The sequence below is a fragment of the Leucopleurus acutus genome, assembly GCF_964270905.1.
Source record: "Leucopleurus acutus genome assembly, chromosome: 3".
NCBI lineage: Eukaryota > Metazoa > Chordata > Mammalia > Artiodactyla > Delphinidae > Leucopleurus > Leucopleurus acutus.
Window position 1 is genome coordinate 127,017,936 of NC_139145.1, and position 25,514 is coordinate 127,043,449.

The 25,514-nt window shown below is 36.1% G+C and overlaps 2 protein-coding genes and 1 long non-coding RNA gene across 3 annotated transcripts in view; 1 reads left to right on the plus strand and 2 right to left on the minus strand.

The window, feature by feature from the left end:
* The window catches only part of LOC309960542, a 106,265-nt gene that overhangs the window by 33,562 nt on the left and 47,189 nt on the right, over nt 1-25,514 (plus strand). The gene's annotated exons all lie outside the window — the stretch shown is intronic.
* Nucleotides 1-25,514, minus strand: part of IPO11 (importin 11) — a 216,301-nt gene that overhangs the window by 31,300 nt on the left and 159,487 nt on the right. The window contains exon 28 of the mRNA XM_082837371.1: nt 3,716-3,811. Coding sequence (XP_082693497.1) covers nt 3,716-3,811 — 96 coding nt within the window. The remainder of the gene's footprint in view (nt 1-3,715; nt 3,812-25,514) is intronic.
* On the minus strand, nt 19,106-21,150 carry LRRC70 (leucine rich repeat containing 70; the record flags this gene model as incomplete). The annotated part of the gene is made up of 1 exon (XM_082835348.1): nt 19,106-21,150. The coding sequence occupies one exon, from the start codon at nt 21,148-21,150 to the stop codon at nt 19,255-19,257; it is 1,896 nt and encodes a 631-aa protein (XP_082691474.1). The 3' UTR covers nt 19,106-19,254.

Sequence of the window (25,514 nt, forward strand, 5' to 3'; positions counted from 1 at the left end):
CTTGTTTAAATTCCTTCAATCCTGTGTTAATAGTTTTCAGTCATAATGAGCATGAGCTTTTCTTATTCACTGCCTCAAATCCTCTAGACTGAAAACAAGCAACTAACTAAAGGTTGTATATTAGCAGTATAGACAAAGTGCCACAAAGGAACAGAGAAGGATGCGATGAATTCTTCCTGAGAGCATGGAAAGGAATCTTAGAGGTAGGTATTTGCGAAGAAGGGCAAAGCTAAGGGTGTGACATGCCAAGAAGAAGAAATGTTGAGTCAAGCCATGTATATAAAAGTGGCACATTTGGGGAAGAAGGTAGAATCTAGGGAGGAAGAGACAAGGCTAATAATGTAAACTGAGGATCAGCAAAGAATACTGCCCCATCAACTTTATAAGAAACTGGGCTTTTAATTTTAAGACATGGAGCAGAATGGATCAAAAGGGTAAAATTGGAGAGAGAGAGACGCCAAGGAGGTCACTGAGACCAACGTAAGTTAGGATAATATACAGGGGATAATTTAGAGTCAAGGAACCAAGGCTGCTTCTGATATCCTCTATTCCATTTTGAAGAGCTATCTGGTGGGTTCATGCATCAAGTGAAGGAAGAAAAATGCTTATATAAGCCTAAATTTTATTTTTGTTTAAAAAAAAAGCTATATCCTTGATGGCTGATATGTTTTATACTCTCTAACTATAAAAAACACAATTTATGAGTCTTTTTCAAATAAAGTTTAGTGCCTCTAAGCTTCCTGAAATGCTGGCTAAATCCTTTCTTCCTTATTACTTCCCAAATTTTGGCAACAGGTTGTCAATCTCATCTCCCTTTGTGCCTAAAAACAATGCATAATTTAAGGAAAAAAAGGGAAGCCACTCTAACCAAAGACAAGCAGAAAGCAAATTACAGGTGTCATTAATATATTTTCCTGGTTTAATAAAATAAGAACTCTACTAACTAAAATACAAACATATAAAGAAACTCATGCAAAAAGATGAAACTAGACCATACACCATACACAAAAATTAACTCAAAAGGAACCAAAGACTTGAACATAAGACCTGAAACAATAAAACTCCTAGAAGAAAACATAAGTGGTTAGCTCCTTGACATTGGTCTCCGTGATGATTTTTTGGATCTGCTCCAAAAGCAAAGGCAACAAAAACAAACAAGTGGGACTACATTAAACCAAAAGGAAATCATTCAAAAAAATGAAAAGGCAACTTACTGAATGAGAGAAAATATTTGTAAATCATGTATTTGATAAGGGGCTAATATCCAAAATATATAAAAATCTAATTCAATTCAATACCAAAAAAATCAAACAATCTGATTAAAAAACAGGCAGAGAATCTGCAGACATTTTTCCAAATAAGACATACAGACGGCCAACAGACATATGAAAGGTCTCAACATCACCAATCATTAGGGAGATGGAAATCAAAAACACAGTGAGATATCACCTCACACCTGTTAGAATGGCTATCCTCAAAAAGTCAAGAAATAACAAATGCTGGCAAGAATTATGGAGAAAAGGGAACCCTTGTGCATTACTGGTAGAAATGTAAATTGCTGCAGCTACTATGGAAAATAGTATGGAGGCTCCTCCAAAAATCAGGACTACTACATAAATCAGCAATTCCACTTTTGGGTATTTATCTGAAGAAAAACACTAATTCAAACAGATATATGCACCTCCCAGATCTGGGAGACCAGATAATGGTCTCCCAGTCAGCTTGTTGTGCTTACATCCAACATTTTCCTTTTACAAACCAAAACTTCCCTCATGGCTGAGTGTGGCATATAGAGCCCAAAGACCTTGGTTCTAGTCTTGACTCTTCCACTAATTTGCTGTGTCACTGCACTTTTCTGAGCTTCTGTAACCTATCTTTTAAATAATGAAACTACACTAGATAATTTCTAAACTTTATTTCTGAGCTTCTGTAACCTATCTTTTAAATAATGAAACTACACTAGATAATTTCTAAACTTTATTTCTAACAACTTCCTAACTCTCAGCGCTTCCAGTTAACACACTATGCCTTTTCTTTCTCTGACATTCTATTAAAGCACAACCTGGAATTCTACTGTTTTGTGTGCTTTGTTCAAAACATATATCATTGTCTTTACACATTACTAGTGTTTTCATGGTGCTATTATTATACACGCCCTCCCCCTAACTAAATTATATACTCCAAAGAAAGACAGGGAACATTTGAATATATCCTAAATATTTCACAAACAGTTGTAAACTTTGTCACATATTATATATGTAAACACAATATTTATAGTCATGTGCCATAATTCCTACATTAACTTTTTTTTTTTTTTATTTTGCGGTACGCGGGCCTCTCACTGTTGTGGTCTCTCCCGTTGTGGAGCACAGGCTCCGGACGCGCAGACTCAGCGGCCATGGCTCATAGGCCTAGCTGCTCCGCGGCATGTGGGATCTTCCCGGAACGGGGCACGAAACCGTGTCCCCTGCATCGGCAGGTGGACTCTCAACCACTGCACCACCAGGGAAGCCCCTACATTAACTTTTTAAAAACGGCCTACACACATAAAATGGTTTGTTATTTTGGGTTTGTAATCACAAAAGTCTGAGGTTTCCACTTCATCTGAACTCCTATGTTCCTGAAAGCTAAGTTACACGCCAGAAACATTTTGTTTATACATGTTTAATAAGATTCAACTACATATATCTACTTTCCATATTTTTCAACAAAGTATGATTCGAATGGCAATCTTTCCCATTTGCTATAGATGGTTTTACAAAAAGCAAGGAAAATGGGCTAAGTACATTATTGAGAAGTCAAGCAGTATGGAATCTCATGAAGCCTTGCTTATCATTGTATGAAACATACTTTAAATAGCAATATTAAGAAAGATATGATAATTCTACTATTATAAATAACAGGATATAGTGATAAAAATTTTTTTCACATTAATAGTTATATAAATGTGAGATTATCAGCATTCCTGATAACATAATTTTAACTAATCTCCCGAAGAATACACAGTTGACCCTTGAGCAACACAGATTTGAACATGTGTAGACTTTTTCAATAAATTCGTATTACAGTGCTACACATATTACAGTACTACACAATCTGTGGTTGGTTGAATCCATAAATGTGGAATCGCAGATACAGAGAGGGTCAACTGTAAAGTTATACGTGGAGTTTCAACTGTGCAGAGGGTTGGTGTCCCTAACCCCCACGTTGTTCAATAATCAACTGTAATTTTAACTACACTCTTTTGGAACTAGTCAAGTACCATGTGACCCTCTAATATCTTAAAGGTGCCAGTGATGCTTCAACCAGTCAAATACAAATATAAGATGCTAATCCGTTCCCCTTTCTCCATAACTCACCTGAAGGGCAGGGGACCATTGTTAGCGGAAAAAAAGAACATACTATTCAAGATATCTTAAAAGAGGAATTTATATGTTAAAATACACTTGGAATTTTTTTAAAAACCTAATGTCAAATCATAAAATGATGATTAGACCAAAGAAGTCCAATTGAGAATTTCACTATAACAAAACTAAGCTTATCTCAAGATCCAACAATATTATAAGTAAAGTAACAAAAATATTCTTTTTATAAAGACAAAATTTAAAAGTTGCCATACCATGGCAACTTATATGGTTACAGTAAACAAAAATAATGCAGGATATAATTAATTACTCTCCAAGTCCAAGTGCAATTAATTAAATGATCCACCTACTCTTTATAAGTTCCCGTTTCAGGATCTTCTGTCATGACATCATGTAGGCCCTCCACTGAGATGTTTATAATCCCACAGAATTTATCTTGGATAACACTAGAATAAAAGAGGAGCAAAATAGGTTAAAATGAAGTATTTCAACAGGTAATTCTTTTTTTTCCCCTCAATTATCCTCTTGAACATGAAGAGAAATTTTAGTCTGAAAGTACAAAAGAAACTTTCAAAATATATTTCTTAAAGCAGAAATTGTACTTTGCATATTACAGTAAAATTTTCTTTCAGTAGATTACCAGTATGCTTAAATACTTAGGTGGGTAGATCAGATGGGAAAGAGATGCTTTAATATTCTTTAATTTATTATAATAGTCTTGTGTTAATGTCATAACTAAAAGAATAAAGGTACAAAATTTTGAATATCAAAAGTCTCTACTCCTGAGGAAAAAGACAAGCGATAGACTGGGAAAAAATATCTGTAAAACATAAATCTGATGAAGAACTTGGCGCTGAAAACTCAGATGACAAATAACTCAATTTAAAAATGGACAAAAATTTGAACAGATACTTCACCAAAGAAAATAATACAGATGGCATAGGAGCACTTGAAAAAATGCTCAATATCATTCGTCATCAGAGAAATGCAAATTAAAACTGTAACGAAATTTTTTTTTTTTTGGCCGCACCATTCGGCTTGCTCGGGATCTTGGTTCCCCGACCAGGGATTGAACCCGGGTCCTTGCAGTGAAAGTGCCGAGTCCTAACCACTGGACTGCCAGGGAATTCCCTGTGATGAGATTTTAATAAGTAAAATTAAGAAGACTGACAATACCAAGTGCTGGCAAGGGTGAAAAACAACAGGACCTCTCATACGTTGCCAGCAAGAATAAAAACTGACACATCCATTTTGGAAAACACATTGGCAGTTTATAAGTTAACACTCCACACAACTAAGCAATCCCATTCCTGGGTATTTACCCAAGACCAAAACAAGTATTCGCAGATCTGTATGTAAATATTTGTGGTACTTTTACTCATAATCCAAAACTGCAAAGATCCTAATGTCTACCAAGTAACAAATGGATAAACTGTGGGACATTTATCCAATGGAATAATCAGCAATAAAAGGGAACAAACTACAGATACCTGCAACAACTTGAATAAATCCCAAAAACATTACACTGAGAAAAATAAAAGATTTGAAAGGCTATATACCGTATGACTCCATTTATGTGACTTTCTGGAAAGGCAAAATTATTTAATCAGTGGTTGCCAGGCAAAGGGACACAAGGGAACTTTTGGGGGTGATGGTTATGTTCTGTATCTTGAGTGTGGAAGTGTTATACACTGTGTACATTTGCCAGAACTGTATGCTTAAAAGAGGTTTTACTGTATGTGAACTATACCTTAATAAGCCTAACTTTTAAAAAGTAGAAGTATATGACCATTTACTGGCACACAAAATTATGCTAAAAATAACTGAATAAATTATAACTCATCTCCAGGGAACTAACAGTATCATTCCTGCAAGGGACATACTGTGTTTCTCATACTGCATTAACATGCATAATTAAGTTTTAAAATGTTCACTAAAAGTAGTTCCCAAAGTCAACACAGTTTGGGTCATGTTCTCACCTTTGTAAAGTCAAAACCTTCTGTCTCTACTTTCAAGTGTGATCAGGTTTTAGAGAACTAAATCACCAGATGGGCAAAATAACCAATAGTTGTTATCATTCCGTTGCATTTTAATGTGTATGTAACAACCTATTGCAAGAGTATATATTTTTGATATCATTATATATCCTTTGCATAAGAATTTTTAAAATCTCTCAAGAAAGAAACACACATACAATCTGCCTTATCTGGTTTAGCGAGAAACACCTTAGAAAAAGGTATTGGAGCCAACAGGCACATCAAAAGCTGCTCGACATCGTCATTATTAGAGAAATACAAATCAAAACTACAAGGAGGTATCACCTCACATCAGTCAGAATGGCCATCATCAAAAAAGCTACAAACAATAAATGCTGGAGGGGGTGTGGAGAAAAGGGAACCCTCCTACACTGTTAGTGGGAATGTAAGTTGGTACACCATTATGGAGAGCAGTATGGAGGTTCCTTAAAAAACTAAAAACAGAGTTACCATATGACCCAGGATTCCCACTCCTGGGCTATATCCAGAAAAGATGAAAACTCTAATCCAAAAACATATGTGCACCCTAATGTTCAGAGCAACATTATTCACAATAGCCAAGACACAGGAACAACCTAAACGTTCATCTGCAGATGAATGGATAACGAAGATGTGGTATATATATATACAATGGAATATCACTTAGCCATAAAAAAGGATGAAATAATGCTACTTGCAGCAACATGGATGGACCCGGAGACTGTCATACTATGTGAAGTAGGGTAAACAGAGAAAGACAAATATTACATGATATCACTTAATAGGTGGAATCTAAAAAAATGATACAAAGGAACTTATTTACAGAACAGAAATAGACTCACAGACATAGAAAACAAACTTATGGGTACCAAAGGGGAAAGGGGGGTAAGGATAAATTAGGGATTTGGAATTAACAGATACACATGACTATATATAAAATAGATAAACAACAAGGACCTACTGTACAGCACAGGGAACTATATTCAATATCTTGTAATAACCTATAATGGAAAAGAATCTGAAAAAGAATATATATATGTGTGTATATATATATATATATATATATAACTGAATCACTTTGCTGTTTAGCTGAAACACTGTAAATTACCTATATGTCAAATTTTTAAAAGTCATATTAAAGTAAATGATTTTTAAAAAGCATTAGAAACCAAGATTGTGCACTAAAAGTTCAGCCACTCTCTGTCATTTCTCTAGGTGTTGGTCTTCTTGTCTGTAAAGTGAAGACTGGACTCGGGGATGGCAGATACATGGCAAGGAATACAGCCATTTTCCCTTCCCACTGCAGAGTTAATTCACCACTAATCCATCATAGCAAGCTAAGGCAGGCAGGGCCTGACATTCCTTTCTAACAGAGCAGCATTCTGGATAGCTATCAACAACTGATTTCAATTAGTTGAAAAAGACAAAAGCCCTGTATTCTATAGCTTCCAAGGCTCTTTACCAGGCCTTTATGTCAATATTATTTAGGGACAATCCACTCAGGCAGCTGCCTTCTCTGCTCAGATCACCTCCAAGATCAACCCCACACCTTCTAGGGCTAGAAATTTCCCAAGAAATCAATGGAATTTCTGAGTACTGTGTATTTTCTCAAAATGATTATGAATTTTCCTAACAGGTATCTGACAACCCACGTGTGACCATGTTCTACTATGTGTGTGAATGTTAATTATAAGGCAGTGTAGGGGAGAGAGAGATTTAAAAGAGGTATAATTTGACAACCAGCTCATTTGTTTACATGTTTTACTTCAAATTATCATATTGATCAATGCTGGGGCTACCAGCATGGTCACACATGTTTCTGAGGAGATGGTAAGAAGTTATATCTTTGCCATAATTAGAAAATGATACAGTGCTATAGCACTGGGCCTCAATTCAGAGATGAACATTTACAGAATGAGCCTTGAAGGCTCAGAACAGATTGTGATAAACTGCAGCATGGAGAAGGTAAACTTTTGACTGCACAATTCTTGCCAAAGGCAGTAACTTCACCCCTTTCTCATAAATGACCGGATTATTTAGATGACACTGCTAGAACCAGAATGAAGCTTGAAAAGTTCTGAGAGAAATCTAATAGGTTCAGGAGCCTAAGGTTTACAGAAAGCCAAAAGACAGTATTAGTGAATGATTGACAAAAGGAGTGTTAAAATCAAACTAAAGAAGAGATAAGGATACTCACAGAAGCAGACTGGACACAAGCCAGAAGATATAGGTCCAACCTCGGCTCTACCTGCACATGCTAGTCAGGAAGAAGGACTATTGTCCTGGCCCATGCTTATTCAGGCTTGGAGGAGAAGTCAGTCATGTGATCACTGTGATTCACACTCCTTCCCTCCCCTGCCTCCAGCTGAATTTCTAGCTCTACCAAGTGAGAGGCTTAGATGACTGTCTTGTAGGGGTGAAGAAGGGAGGTGAGGCAACCTCAGTCAGTTATTTTTTTCACTGAAATGTCACCCATACTGCACAGAAAAGGACACAAGAGGCAGAGATCTAGCCTGGGGAAAAGCGGGGGAAAAGGGGGGATTAATTCCAGTAGACGGGGGAAACCATGCTTACCCTGGGGTACTTAGTAAGTGCCAGAGCGGGTGAGGCTTGGACTTCAAGCTCAGAAAAGGGGAAAATGACTATGGCACAGAGTAGAAAGGTATGTAATCTGGCTTTGAATGAAAAGAGTTGACTCTAGAAAAGGAGACGGACTGAAGAAAAAGAGTGGAAAAGGAGATTCTATGCCACATTTTGGGATCAATAAAAGGAGAAGTTAAACAAAAATTATCTTCAGAGTATTCAATTTCAAAAAGCACTCAGAAGGATGCAACTCAACTACCACTCATTAAGCAGTTTGGGAAAAGTACCCCAAAATAATACAGGTAACAAAAACCTAAAAGAGGCTTGTACTTTCCTTGCATACAGATGTTTAAAGAAAACAAGCATTAAGAAGTTACAAATTCTTTTCCTCCTTTTTAAAGTATTACAAAAATGTGTAAATGTTGCATTTAAGAAGCCTTTAAAATAAAATTTTTATAGACAGTATTCTTTATGATTCTTTTTGAATATTAAGCATTTGTTTCCCTTTTTATCCACACAATACTCTCAACCCTGTACTTTATAAATTAAGAATAAATCTTGTTTTTTGTAATATACAATCTTTCTGAATTACATGCTTTAAAATGTAATTAGACATCTAAAATGGAAACAATCAAAAGAGAGCTGGAAACCAGGAATGAAATAGCAATAGGTTTGGAGGAACAAAGGGAAGGAGAAAAGTCATTGTACTTTGATAATCTTATATACATTATTTCTTTAAATACAACAAGCCAGGAACTAGGTATTATACTGTTTTTGTTTCTTTATGAAAAAAGCTCAGTTTTTCTCTTTTATATGTATTACATACTGGAGTTACGAGTAATACTTTATTAGAATTCTCAGTGTATCATCTCCTAATAGTAGCCTTCTTGTGTATATCCATTCAAATCTGGTGTCTGGTATAATGTGGGAGAAGTAAAGGTAGCCAGAGAAAACCATGTAATTTTAAATCTCACTCAACTCTTAATTCTCCAAAATCAGTGCTTACCACGAAGTGGCAGTTCACATTAACTAGGGCACGGCAATTTAGTATCCCTGAAGGAGACAGCCAAACTCCATGCTAGTCTATACAATGGCCCCTCGATAACCATGGGTGCTCAAGTCCCTTATACTATAAAATGGTGTAGTACGGTAGGCCCTCTGTATCCATGGATATGGAACACGCAGTTTTCTACAGCACGGTAGAAAAAACAACATTCAGGAGCTTAAAGAAAAAACAAAACACTGATTACTGATTATTCCAGCCAGAAGTTTATCTTGGTATCCCCCCATGAGCAGACTTCAGAAGACTGGCTTACTGAGTATTAATAAGAGGTGGATTTATACCAGGATACCAATTAACTCACAAAGAAAGAAGTGATTAGAGTAAGTGGTGATATTACCTAGGCCAATTCTTCCTGGTGTATAGGTCACCATGGTCAAGTTCATTCACTTTAGTCGACATTTTATGAGCTCACAAAACATGTTAGACATCCTGAAAAGCCCTGGGGATAAAAAAGATGGCCACCTCAGGGAACTTAGAAACTAAAGGACAAAGAAATGAAGCAACAAAAGAGATGTTCCTTTTTTGTTTTAAATCAGGTTATGATATCCTGAATAACTGACTTTCTCAATTTTACAGGTTTCTGACTTACTGGGTTGGCCAAAAAGTTCCTTCAGGTTTTAAGTAAAAATAAAAGACACATTGTTCATTTTCACCAAGAACTTTATGGAAAAACGTATTCACTGTTTTGTTCCACTACCTTCTGCCAGTTTTCAGGTAACTTCATAATTCCATCTTCCCAAAACTTTTTATCTTAGTGAGCAAAGAACTGTTCCAGGTGCCTTTTACAGTCTTCCAGAGAAATGAAATTTTTTCCATTAAGAGGATTTTGTAAAGACCGAAATAAATGGAAATCTGAAAGTGCAATGTCTGGTGAATAAGATGGATGAATCAGAACTTCCCAGCCAAGCTGTAACAGTTTTTGCCTGGTGATCAAAGAAACATGCAGTCTTACGTTATCCTGATGGAAGATTATGCGTTTTCTGTTGACTAATTCGGACGCTTTTCGTCGACTGCTGCTTTCAGTTGGTCTAATTAGGAGCAGTACTTGTTGGAATTGTTTGGTTTTCCGGAAGGAGCCCAAATTAGAGGACTCCCAATTTCACCATATACACAACATCACCTTCTCTGGATGAAGACTGGCCTTTGGCGTGGTTGGTGGTGGTTCATTTCACTTGCCCCACGATCTCTTCCATTCCACATTATTGTACAGTACCCACTTTTCGCCACCTGTCACAATTTGTTTTAAAGACGGAACTTTTTCATTACGTTTAAGTAGAGAATCGCACGTGGAAATATGGTCAAAAGGTTTTTTTTTGCTTGGAACCCAAACGTCAAAGCGATTCATATAACCAAGCTGGTGCAAATGACTTTCAATGCTTGATTTGGATATTTTGAGTATGTTGGCTATCTCCTGTGTGGTATAACGTTGATTGTTCTCAATTAATGTCTTGATTTGATCTCTATCAACTTCAACTGGTCTACCTGACCATGGAGCATCGTCCAGCGAGAAATCTCCAGCACGAAACTTTGCAAACCACTTTCGACACACTGTCAGTCACAGCACCTTCTCTATACACTGCACAAATCGTTTTTTTCGTTTCAGCTGAGTTTTTACCTTTCTTGAAATAATACAGCATAATATGCCGAAAATGTTGTTTTTCTTCCATCTTCAATATTAAAATAGCTACAAAAATTCACCAATTTTGATGTTTTTTTTTTTTAATGCATGCTGATATGACAGCTATCAGAATACAATTTAACAAAATTGTTTCAAATGAAGTTAAAGACAACTAGGCGCTATCTTACGGAAAAAACTGAATGAACCTTTTGGCCGACCCAGTATTTACTGGCTTAAGTCAGAGCATCCTGTCGTCTGGATGGTGCTCATGAAGCACTGGCAAATTACTATTCTCTAATCCTCATCACTGGCCTCTAGAGACTGGATCATTCTACCACCACTTGAGATCTTAGAATTTTCAAGTTAACTTATCTTTTATTTATTGCATTAGGATAGATGCTTCTCCTAAAGGAATCCCAAATTTGATATAAACTTATTTTCATTTCACAATGCTAAATGGGACCCAACTGATTCTATTCATTCCCTTATTATTGAGGGCTTCAAGGAGGCAAATGCGTGCCTTCTTTTCTTTCTCCTTAATTTAAGAACTTTCAAGGCCTATCGAGAACCTCAGCAAGCTCTACTAAAACCACCTTTCCAAAGTGGTATTGAACTATTCTTCCTTTCACTGCTCTCAGGCATTAAGTCATCACCTCCTGAATACAGAAGTTCCTGACTCCAATAACTGCTTACTCCCTTCCTGCTCCTCACAATGTTCTCCCTCCTTTTTTCTATTCAATGTATAATTCACATTTTCTTCACGAAGTCTTCCCTTGACCACTCTTTACCTCACTGTAATTGAGCACTCTGTCCTTTGAATTTCCAATAGCATAAAACCTCTGCACTGCTCATTTGGTGTGCCACTCATGTGGCACCTTTTTTATTACTTTCTTCTTATGTCCTTTAATTTTTCATGCCTGCATGCCTGCTCTCCCTAAGATGGTAAGTAACATGAAGCAGAGCCCATGTGTTACATTTATTTCTTTATGTCTCTTAGGGTAACATTATGTATCATGTGAACACACAATAAATAATCATAGGAATTTATGATCCCCAAAGCTCGAAAACTGCCCTCCCCTTGTTTTTTTCTTTAAACAATACTATTTTTACTTATTTCTTTTTAAAATTACAAGTATAGGTAACTAAGCTGTAGATAACATATTACAATTGACTAGTCTACACCTGACGTTAGGCAGAAAATAGAACAGAAGGTGGCTGTGTTGGAATCTACATCTGAAACATTCATCTTAGAAAATGCAAGGAAAGTTTAACATCAAGGATGAAAGGAGAGAATAAAAGTAAAACTGAAGGGCAAGAAGTATTAGTAATCTTCCTTTTTACCTATCATACTTTTCCTTTTATTATTTTACATACTTGGTTGATACATTAATTTATTTGCACAGACCAGAGGTACAACTACGCTACAGAAAGAAGACTGGCCTTTTTAAACATCTGCTTGTTTTGTTCTTCAAGTATGTGGTAAGTGATGTTCCATATATATACAGACACAAACATTAAGTAAGTAGGTGAGAGCATTAAAAATTTTACTCAGTGGGTAAAGACCATCTGATCATTTAAAACAATTCCACATAGTTTTTAGTAAATTTTTCTTTTTCAGTTAAATGCACACGAGTAAAACTACAGCTCTTAATCTTGACTTAGTATTTCCTAAAGGTATGACATTTTCTGGGTGTGTAACAGTATCTGTAGAATATGTGAATTGCAGAAACTTCACACAGAGTGATTTTTTCTTGCTTTTGAAAACTATGTACTAAAGAAAACAAAATCCATCTTTCTCGTGGTTTTCACCCAACTTAAAAAATCACGCTTGCTTAAAATTATTTCTGTCCTTTTGTATCACTATGAACCCAACCACAGGTGTCCAGAAAACAAAATGCCCCTAGAAAGATAGTGCAAAATTTTTAATCCCAAAGGCACAAATAAAAGAAATATTCTAATATTCATTTGGTTAGCCTAAACAATAAATATTAGGTTAAATGTGAACAGGACTCTAGTTTCTTTCCACTTATCCAATTTTTATTAGTATTTTTCTAGTAAGCATTTTACACTTCCAGTTTTTAGATTAACTGATCCATCATCATAGAGCCTGTGCCTTAAATAACTTCTCTGTAAGTGATGGATTTACACATTTACATCACACCTTCATTCCCTTGGGCCTTGGAGGAAAACAGGAATGCAGAAACACCAAATTTTCAGTTACTTTTTCTGAACAGTTTTATAATCGAAAACTGATGATTTAAGTTTTTCATAGTAGCAAGCCCAAGAAAGAAAGAAATCAGAACTTCAGATACTTTAAAATTTTCTCTGCTCTAACCAGACAACAATTATACTATTTGTACACTGCACCTAATAATATCTGAACGCACTCACATCATTAAATCCTAAGTCAGAGGGTCAGTGAAGTTAAGGTAATTTAAGAAAATAAGTTTTTAAGCACTAAAAGCCACAATCAAATAAAATATTCTGTAAATTATACTTTTCTGCTTATATTAACAATATTAAGCAAAGAACAGCAGTTTACTAAAAGAAAAAGGAAAACGAAAAAAGCCTTGATTTATCGGTCTTATTCCAGAATTCCTACCACACTGGAAGTTATAAAAGTGGTGACATTTATACTAAGATCAGGTTTTTCCCCTCTCTATTTTCCAGGACCTAGGCTGGAAATATTTCTGTCACTTAAATGGAAACATACATCCTTTCTACATAGTTAATTCTCTTTGTGGTCATGGAACAGTGTATGTGTTAATAAATCTAGTTCCCTTGACAAATACTGGGCAAGGAAATAAAAGGATAAAAAGTTCATAATGGAAGTTCACTAAGTTATTTTAAAATTAAAGTTTATACAACAATTATCCTTACATATTATAAAACATTCCCCCAATTAACTTTTTTTCTTTTTTGACTGCATAGAGGTGGGGGGGGGAAGCAAGCCATTATCTTTAAGACAATAAGAAATAACTACAATGATCTATGTATAGTGGGATGAGAAGAAACTGCCATATTATATGATTTTCAAGAGGAAGACTATGCTTTAAGAAACACTGCTCAGTGAAGATATACTAAGGTTCCATTAAAAAGAAGATGATCAATGACTGGCACAGAACTGTTTGGAAAAGACATTAGGCTGAAAAAACCCAATCAATGCTTATTTTCAAAGCTTATAGGAGTCACTTGACAAACTTTTTTTTTAAAGTGATACAAAAGAATTTAATAGAGATTTAGTAATTATTGGGTTGGAGGCACGACCTCACCATTATAAACGGTGGACATTTTTGAAAACAGAGCTATACAAGTTATCACAAGGCAATTGAAGATAATGTGCTCTGTAAAACAGTGTTATGTGATCAGAAGGGAAGTCTGTGATGATGAGAACATTGATGTCAAAGATTTACATGAAGCATTTGAATAAAACTATCACGAAATAACAGGGGGAAAAATCTCTCTATTTACATTATTTTAAATTATGTATATGTAACTAAACTAACAATATAATAGGCATTTGACTATTTTGTTACAGCTTTGTAAATACAACACATTCAAGCTGACCAAAAACCTTATGTAGATTTTTCTTACAGGGAAAATGAGTTAAATGCCTGCTATTTAGACCTGCCTCGTTCAGGCACACTGCCAAATTCCTCCTAAATACTGCTAGCACTCACAATGACCTCTCTGAGCTTTGGAACCCTATTACATCTACATCCTCCTTATCCACTCTTGGCAGTCTCACAAGCATCTCTAACTTAAGGTAGCCAACACCAAACTTTTGAGTGCCTTCCCAACAAAAACAAAGCAAAACAAGATAGAAAATCAAAATCAGGCTCTCTTACAGTTGTCCTTATCTGACTACAGAGCAATTCTAAGCACCCAGTGACTCAGGCCAGAACCTGGGATTCAGTTTTGACCTTTCTCCTCATCTACCCTTCAAAAACCCAATTTATCATCAAATTCTGTCACATTTATCTATGAAATTTTTCGACTTCTCTATATTCCTACTGTGAACAGTGTGCTGCAAGTCAATTCTGTCTCTACTTTGAACTATTGCATAACTTGCCACATGGGGACCCTTCCACTCTTTGCTTCTTCTAATTCATTCTCTACACAGTGCTCTTTTGCAAAATCTGATCATGTCTCCCATGCTTTAAAGTAAGGGTTTACACATGCTAACACATATATATGGAATCTAAAAAAAAAAAAAAAAATGGTTCTGAAGAACCTAGGGGCAGGACAGGAATAAAGACGCAGATGTAGAGAATGGACTTGAGGACAAGGGGAGGGGGAAGGGTAAGCTGGGACGAAGTGAGACAGTGGCATGGACATATATACACTACCAAATGTAAAATAGATAGCTAGTGGGAAGCAGCTGCACAGCACAGGGAGATCAGCTCTGTGCTTTGTGACCACCTAGAGGGGTGGGATAGGGAGGGTGGGAGGGAGATGCAAGAGGGAGGAGATATGGGGATATATGTATACATATAGCTGACTCACTTTGTTATACAGCAGAAACTAACACAACATTGTAAAGCAATTATACTCCAATAAAGATGTTAAAATTTTTTTAATAAATAAAGTAAATAAGTAAGGGTTTAACCTTTCAGTAACTTCCCATTACACATAAAAATCCAAACTCCTAATCATGGCTTACTCAGCCCCATCTGATCTGGTTGCTGCCTACCTCTCTCTGATCTCACCTAACTTTTCATACTACTCTCCAGCTATACTAGCCTTCTTTCTGACAAACACTTTCTTAGTCTTAGGACTTCCATGGAGGGATTCCATCTGCTAAGAATGCTATTGCCTGAATTTACCTGGTTAGTTGTATTTACAGTAGGAATGAAACTCCAGGAGGGTATGGTCCTAAATGGAAAAAAACTCAGATTTTTCCTTCCCGAGTAGGGAGAAACCCTGTCCTTCCCTACTATGTTTCTCTTCTGTGAGTCTTCTTTACTCACAGCACACTTTACTTCTGGTCACCAATTGTGTGGAAGATTTTCCCAACATGCCATTCTCTGTGACACCCGCTGGATGACCTACAATTTAACTCAATTCTAACACTATCTCCCTGGAGATAATGTCAGATCACACAGGTTAAGGTCTCAGACCCACAAGACTGAGCCACCCCCCAAGTACCTCAGATGCCAAAGGTTCCAATGACTCCTCCCTAGGTTCAACTAATTTGCCATAGAAATCACAGAATTCAGGGAAACATGTTTACCAGTTTACTAAAATATAAGATAAAGAATACAGATGAATAGCCAGATGAAGAGCTACAGAGGGCAAGGTCTGGGAGGGTCCTGAGCACAGGTGCTTTGGTCCCTGTGGAGGTGGGGCGTATCACCCCTCCGATGTGGATGTGTTCCCCCATCTGGAAGCTCCTTGAACACCCTACTATTGGGATTTTATGGAGAATTCCTTACATACATCCTCAATTATTAACTCCATTTCCAGCTCATCTCCCCTCTGTGGAAGACGGGGCTTGGAGCTGAAAATTCCAAGCCTCTAATCATGGCTCAGTCTCTCTGGTGACCTCAGTCTAGGAGCCCACCCCAGAGCTGCCTCGTCAGAACAAAAGATGCTCCTAATGTTCTTATCACTTAGGAAATTACAAGGGTTTCAGGAGCTCTGTGCCAAGAATCAGGGGTAGAGACCATACATATTTTCTTCTTTTATCTCACAGGTCCCCATTCTAGAGGACAATGCCTTAGGAGGCTTTCATAGATGAGAAGCAGATGATTTAAGAAAAGGGGTTCTGAAAGCCAAAACATGAGGAAACTGAACTAGAACATAAAAATATTTGCTCCATGGGACCTCAAACAAAATACAAAGAAAATGTGAACTTATGTATTAAGAATAGAATTAACACTAGGAAGAGTATCAGAGAAGGTATCTGGCAAAAAGTTAGATTTTCCAAAGCCAATATCCAAACTAAGAACAGGCAAGGGTTTATGCTCAGGTACCGGAAACTCAAGACATACGGGAAGACATGGAGATAAAAGGAAAGTACTGTATATTACAATTACACACTATTGACAATCAAAAAACTACTTCCCACTAAAATATAGTGCCCTCTACTATGTCACATGATGCCTCAAAAGTCAGGAACAATGAAACAAGGCACATTTGGACCAGCAGAACGCATACTATACATTCCTTTCATTCATGCTGCTTTCTCCATATTTATCTTTTAACCCACAAGGCTTCTCACATTAAAGTATGCAGCCACAAGAGCCTACCAACTTCAGTAGAGTGATGACTAGAGATAGAGGGCATTTTTAAAAAACTATACTTGAGACAGTAGAATACTGAAAACCATGGGCCTATCACTTGTTAATATTGCTCCATAGCTGTGAAATCACTAACAAACTAGATAATAATTTGAGACAACTGATGCATATCCCTTCCCACTCACCTAAGTCCTTATCAGCAAGTCCAATAACAGAAAAGAAAAAGTTTTAATGAGAAATAAAATGGGCCTTCTCAGGAGGAAAAAAATTAAGTTACTATTCAGTAGGCAATGCATAAAAACAAAGTCTAACCGGTAAACAGAACAACCTTCTCTTTGGTTTCACGTACCCCGTTCTCTTTCCTTAGTCCAGAGCAGCACAACATATTACAAGTCCATGAATACGTTTTCCAGTCTGGCCCAGTAACAGAAGACAAGCAAGGAGTGGGATCCTTCTAACAAGGGAGAACAAGAAGTACAATAGGATGTGGGGAAATGCATGAAGGACCAACTTGGTAGGAAGACCTAACATCAAAGCTCATTTTCAGAACCTTGTAAAAGGTTTCCAGGCTTTCTTTTCCCATTTTGCCAAGGCTTAAAAACAAATATGGCAAATTTTACTGTTTTTGTTGTGGTGTGGGTAAGAAATGGAGTGGAAAATGCCCTTATTACATGTGGGTCCCCCTCCACCTTAAAGCTTAAACACTTGGTTATTTCTATAATTTTTAAGTTCAAGAAATGTCTACATATATGTTTGAATGTTCTATTTCTTGACCTAAGTAGTGATTAAAACAGGTGTATTTACTTCTCTATGTGGTTTATAAATAAACAAGAGTTTTCTAAAATGTTGCCTGTAGTCTAAGGGCAAATATTTTCCAAAAACCTAACATCTGATTTCTCCCTCACCTGCCATGCCTCTGCCAATCACCAAGGCACCTTCCAAAGTAGCTCTAGAATCCATCCATCCTCTCTGCCACCACCCCAGTCCAGGGCTCCAGCATCTCTCCCATGAATCAGCGATTACTGCATGGGAGATTCAGATTAATCCTGTTTCTAGTCTTGTTCCTTACAGAAAGAGTGCACTTTCAGTTTGTATTTGCCAAATGCTAAATGTTTAAAAGAATCCTTGGGACTTCCCTGGTGGCTCAGTGGTTAAGAATCTGCCTGCCAATGCAGGGGACACGGGTTCGAGCCCTGGTCCGGGAATATCCCACATGCCCCGGAGCAACTAAGCATGTGCGCCACAACTACTGAGCCTGCACTCTAGAGCCCACGAGCCACAACTACTGAAGCCCACGTGCCTAGAGCCTGTGCTCTGCAACAAGAGAAGCCACTGCAATGAGAAGCCTGCGCACCACAATGAAGAGTAGCCCCTGCTCACCACAACTAGAGAAAGCCCGCATGCAGCAATGAAGACCCAGTGCAGCCATAAATAAATAAATAAATATATTTATTTATTTATTAAAAAAAAAAAGAATCCCTGAATGTGTAGCCAAACAGCAGCATTAGGTTCCCTTAACAATGCTTAAAAACCTTCCATGGCTCCATGCTGCCCTAGGGAAAAACATGAAATTACAACATCCTTCATTGTCTGATTTCTCTCTCTAGCTGCAAATCTCATAATATACCACTCACAACTCCAGTTGGACTGAATTTTAGTTCCTGAAAAGCAGTATTCTATTTCTTCAACCCTCTACCTACTACTCAGCTCTCTTTCGCTGGGCTAATTTCTACTTAGCCTTTGCAATCCAGTTTCAATGTCACTTTTCTCATAAAGCTCTCTCTCACCTCCACATATGTTATACAAGAGAGTACCTTCAAGTGCAGTATTTATCATACTGTACAATAACCATGTGTGTCCTCCTCTACATTTCAAGCTCTACTGAGAATAGGAACCATGTCCATGCTATTCACAATTATAACCCTAGCACCCAGGCAGCAGTATAGTACAAAATTAAAAGCATGGGCTCTGGAATCAGACAGACCTAAAAAGTGTCACAATGTCACAAGCTGTGAGAATTTGAGACAGTTTCTTAAACTCACTCTGCCTAAATTTCCCTACCTGTAAAACGTAGATAGTACTACCTTATAAGGCTTTTTAAGGACTAAATGTTATATATGAAGTATTTAGCATAGTGCTTGGTACACAGAAACATTAGTTATTATTAATTACTTAATACAGTGATTATCAAAGAAAATATTTGCTGAATGAATACAGTATTCACAAATTATTAAAAACATATATTTATTAATGCTAAGCTCATATAATTCATTATATATCCAAATAAAGTCTATAATTCTATAAGGATGCTTCAGTTTTATTCATGTCCATGACACTGAGGTTTTCTTATAGTCAATATTCAGTTGAATTATAACGCAGAATGTTCAAAGAGAATGACCTGTGCCTCACTTTCAGGAACAATTTGTTTATGAAGTCGAATCTGCTCCAAACCAGGGCATTCTAGAGAATTTGGGGAAGTGTTACAGATTGAAGCTGTTACATTATACCTTGCTGACTGATAAAAGCTGTAGTATTCAAGTCTATTTTCCCCTGAGTTTTCTGGTGCCTTTAGTTTTTGTTTAAACTGAACAACTTTGTAGATCAAAAAAACGATTACAACACAAGCTAAAATAAAAAAAGCTAGCAAAATGTCAAAAGCCTCATTCAACTTTTCAACTTCTTGTGTACAAATTACAGATGTTTTCCCTGACACCGAAGCAGCATCAATCGGTAGAGCACTGTTTTTTTCCAAGTTCAAGTTAACAGGAGAAGTAAGCTGTATTTGCACAGGTAACACTGCAGTAGTCTCTAATGGATTACCAAAGGTATTCTCTTGAAAAAATCTACTGGCAGGTGAAGTACGAATTCGTTCCCAGAAAGTAACATTCTCAGTGTTTTCCAAATGTTTCCCATTTGTGGTTATTTTATGCCAGGCCATCATTAATGCAGTGGTCTTGTGATGAATATGAAGAGATTTTATAGCCCAAGCTCTGGATACATTTGTTGAAGATGTAACACAATTTGTAAAGTCAGTCCATTTAATATAATGCAATGCTCTGCCACGCATGGATGGGGGATTCTGACAATAGATGTTTAGAGTAATGGCTGAAGATGCTAACCAGTCGCGAAGACCCAATAGTTTGCAGTTACATTCCCAAGGATTAGAATTTGCCTGAAGATGAGTCAATGAAGACAATGGCTTAAGGACCCTTGGATGTAAGTCTGTAAGATTATTAAATGACAGGTTAAGAATCTTCAAAGATGCTCCCATGTTTTCAAATGCACCATTATCAATGCTGATTATTCTGTTTCTATCTAACTTAAGATAAATTAAATTCTTTAACAAGCTAAATGTGTCAGAATTTAAATTTTCTAAATCATTATGACTTAAGATCAAATGTTTAAGATTACTAATTCCACTAAACCCATCCCTAGTAACATTTTTAATTCTTGAATTTTTCAGGAGGAGATACTCCAAACTGACAAGTCCTTTAAATGCAAAGGGCTGTATTGCTTCAATATGGTTATGAGACAAAGAAAGTCTTTTAAGATTCTTAAGAACTTCAAAAGCATTTGATGGTACTTTTGTTAAATTATTACCTTCTAGATACAAACAATCCAGGTTTCCAAGGTGTTGAAAGCCTGAGTCTGATATCCTCAAAATTTTATTGTTTGATAAATCAAGTATCCGAAGAGCAATCATACCAACAAACGTACCACTCCCGATGACAGTGAGGCGATTTCTTTGTAGATTTAAGTACTGAACTGAAACTAGATCATGAAATACTCCTCTTGGAACAAAAGATACTTGATTAGACTGTAAATATAGATTACGAAGATTGGAAAGTCCCTCAAATATTCCAGGATCCAAGCGTTTTATAAAATTATTATTCAGATATAGAAAATATAGCTGCCTCAAATGAACAAAAGCTTTTGGATACACATACACAATGCTAGAATTATCTAAATACAATGCTATAAGAGAATGAAGTCCAATTAATTCACTTTCATTTATATGAGATATATTATTTCCAGTCAGATATAGAAAAACTGTACTTTCAGGAAAATTCTTAGGAATGCTTGAAAGACCTAAGTTACGGCAGTTAATTTGTCTCCCAGTGCAGAGCTGGCAAACAGACGAACATCCAAGTATCTCTTTATGGAATAATAACACAAGATAACAGGTAACAAGTAGAAACAGTCGTAGGCAAGGCAGAGAAAAACGTACTCCACACATAGCCCTGTTCTTGGTTTTTCTGTTCATATCAAAATTGGCTATAAAAAGAAAAGGTAAAACTTTAAATCATCAAAAAGTTCTTTAAATGAAAGTTTTATAATACTAGAAATTCTATATTTTATTTTATTAGGATCAGCCATAATACTAAATATCATGAATCATACTATGGTGATAGCATAAAACAGTAAGGCTGAAATACGTTCTAGAATTATTAGCACCTCCAGGCCATTAACCCACTGTTTGACAAAATGATAATTCAAATTTAATGAACTGCAAAATAAAATGTTTGCTAACTTAAATATTACAACTGACTATAACTAAAGTGACAAATGATGATGCAGGGATAAAGATCTTTGGATATAATATGCCCCTTTATCAACTTAAAGTCTAATATCAATTAAACAACATTATAATTTAGGAATTATACACATTCATTAAGAACAATTAAACTCTCTTTAAACTACAGGTTTTTACAAACCAAATTATTTTTTGTTTCAGCTAAAAGTTCATATTTAAATAAATAATCTTACCAAGAACAGGAAATTCATATTATTAACACTCAGCTGATTCAAGTAAAGGTTTTCTTTCTATATCTGAAGAGCGACATTTCTAAACTCCATTTCTTTTGTGGCACTGTTGACCTCCACCCCTCCACCTCTTTTTTTTTTTTAAGTCACAATTTGCTCAGGAAACACCACTCTTCACATTGGTTCCTCCACACTCAGTGTGTAAAACAGAGGTTGCCATGGATACAGGAAACTGAGAGACAGGAAGTAATGTTATCTGTGTTTCAAAAGTATTGTTAAAAGGAAATCTCAGGAACTTATTTTTTCAGAATGCAGTTAACTTGAGTTTTCCTAACGCACAAACCTAAATATTTCATTTTAAAAGTAAGTATTTTTTAAACATGAAAATTTTAAATATTCAGAACGAACAAACTCTGTATACATCAACAACAAATAGCTATCGAATGGAAAAAGCAAGTTGAAGTAAGCAGGCAGACTCTCAACCACTGCACCACCAGGGAAACCCAAGAGTAATGTAACTTGTGTGAATTTTTTAAATGCATAGAATATTTATATTTGTATTGTTTTGAATATACAGTAGCGACTTCAATTTTGCTTTATTCCTTAAAAAAAAAACAGGTAGCAAAAACAAGTAATTTAGGACAATGAACTTGACATATGCTGTTCTTCTGTGTTCTTCTTTTTTAATTAAAAAAAAATTGGTGCATATAAAGTATTGAATACGACCAATTAGTACCTTAATATATTAAGGTATATGCCTTGAGTTATAGAATGATATCAGGTTGCATACCAAGTTACTGACAAAGGTTATCTTTGACAAGAAAAGTTGAGGCGAGTGAAAGAAGCCCTTTAATGACTTTTGACCATATATACATCTGAATTAACCCGAATTTTTTACAATAAAAATGTATCTGTGCATAATGTAATATTTTAAAGTAAGGATTTAAAGAGTTGACTATAAACTATATATTATACATTGTTTAGTCATTAATTTTCCAAAAACCTGACTGCTTAGACTTTCTAATTCTGACATTTATTAATATTACTAATACCCTGACAGTGCACTTAAAATATCAGTAATAATATATATAACTGTATACTATAACTCCCTTTCGATATTAAAGCAGCTTTATTTCACATCAAGGCAACTACTTCAGATAATAATATAAATTATTTCCATATTAATATTTTGTATAATACCCAGCACTTTCTTTCAATTACAATAAAAAATCAGAGGTGCATACTAGATAACAGATCTTTATCAAAATGACTTACAAATCTCACAGCTATCCTTTGTGGCTGGCTATTGTTACTGCTATTTTATAAACACAGAAATTAGAAAACAACAACCAAAAGCCAAATGACAGAGAAATGACGTAAATTAGAGGTAAAGATGGAACAAGAGCTAGGTTTTTCAAGTTCATTTTGTTTCATATTTTCAATAACATACAAATCATAATGAGGTACGTCTCACAGATTTTTTTCAACTGTGTCATACAACTTAAAGAATTATGATGGGGTTCAGGACACGGTACCCCAAAATATGCACCTTGGCATACTGAATACTTTAAGCTGAAGGAGTCTGAGCATACAGCATGAGCAGGAAGTTCTCTCTCTGACCTCTCCCACCCCCAGCCACACCCCCATACTCCCTGCCCTTGTCCCCTGAAAGAAGTCATTAAACGCTCAAGTGAGAACTGCCCTCCCTATAATGGGAGGAATCCTTATCTCCAAAGACAAGAGGACTCAGAAGAATCCAAACAATGGGACTTGTAAAATTTCCCCTGGTTTATTATACTTACCTCATACACTTTACCCTATCATATCTTTCCATGACTTGCCATTCTACATCAAACACAGGTTTAACAGTTTCTTTGAGTCTTCATTTCCTTATGAAGACTCCCATGACATGTAAAATGTACATTAAATTTGTATGCTTTAATCCTGTTGTCTTGTCTTTCTCAGTTTAATTTTCAGACCCAGCTAGGGACCCTAAGAGAGTCAAGGAAAACTTTTTACTCTCCTACAGTCTAGAAAAAGTCAGAGAAATTGGTCCATTGAAATCAAAATAAAATTTAAAGAGGGTAAACTACAAGGTAACAAGATCAGAACATTCATTAATTAATTTTGTCCTCTGTTCTAGAAATATCCAAAGCAGACAAAAATATTTATTCTTACTAGATCCTGAAGTAAAGATCTGTTCATCTAGGAGGTGCTGCTCTTAGATACAAGTGATCACTACTAAAGAAGACCGCAGAAATCAAAACATGAAAAAAGTTGATGCAGGGAAAGAATCCAGAGACCTCTGCATCTTTCTTGCTATGAGCACATCACTAATTAGTGGCAAAATTGCCCACTCAAGGTTTAGATAAGAACTCAAGTTTCCCAGCTTCCCACTGCACTTACCAGAGTGTACATTTCCCTGTGCTTTAAATACTTTCATTTCACAGTAATCTGTATTATTTAGATAATTTTAAATCCTCTCATGAGCTTTAAGTTCTATAACATGTTTAATAAAATCTTCATATATCTCCAATGCACAATAATTCTCCCCAACTGAATTGTGACATTTTGAATTTGCTCTGGAATAATACATCAAAATGATTCCTCGTATACCTTTTCTCATTCCTACTAATATTCAATAGAACTATTTCTGAACACTAAGCCTCCTAAGTAGGCATCCTCCCTTTTCTTTCCAGGAGATTGGCTCACTAAATTATTTCTCTCTCATTCTTATTGCTAAACCTTCTTTTGTACTACCTCTATCTTTAAATAATCTCATGCCTTAAGTTTCAACACATATCTATTTCCTTTCCATTCAGCAATTCCATCACAAGTACAAAAATACAAAAATAAGAGGAAAACTGTTCTATTACCATCTTTTACATATATGCCATCTACATTATTTAGACATATAGCGTCTATGTATAAACCAATCAAGATGGGTTTACATCTAAAGAATGGTTTACAATAGCAGTTACTGACCTTATTATGGATCTTAAAAATTACTTATAGATCCTAAAATCAAAAGAATAAAAACTTGAAATGGGGTTTACAATAAAAATTAGTCCAGTAACAATAAAAAATATTATCATTTTGCTCAATGTAGGGGAAAATTTTAATGAGGAGCAGTAACTCAATACAGATTGCTTAACAGTTGCCAGGAAAAACAAAAGAAAAGTATCACACAGCGGAGAAATCGGACAACACCTTGACCAGAATTGACATGATTAATGAGAAGCAGGTAGACACCACATACTGCTAGATGTGATATTTCAAGAAGGACACATTGCTTATGTAATATTCCAACCAGGGATGATTAACCTGGATCTAACCATGACGAAATAGGAGACAAACCCCAAATTAGGAACATTCTGGGAGACAGTAAGGGAGGAAGAAAGGGAGAGAAGGAGACAGAGTAGAACTGTATTTTTCAAAAATGTTAGTTGTAAGTGAGAAAGACTCAGGAAATGACATTACAGTGTAAAAGAGACTACAAAGACATGACGACTAACAGCTGAAGTATTTAGGAGTAAAAGGCCATGATTGATGCAATTTACACAAATGGTTCAAAAATAAAGCACCATGTATGGCTGGTGTGTGTGTGTTGGTGCATGTGTGTAATGTCTGTATACACACACATAGAGACAGAGAGAATAAGATATGGAAAGAGAGAGAGAGGACACATGCTAACAAGTCCAGGATGTCATGCTCATGGAACTTACTGAGAAAGTAATTAAAATGTATTAGAGGGACTTCCCTCATGGTCCAGTGGTTAAGACTCCACCTTCCAATGCAGGGGGTGCAGGTTCAATTCCTGGTCAGGGAACTAAGATCCTACATGCCCCACAGTGTGGCCCCAAA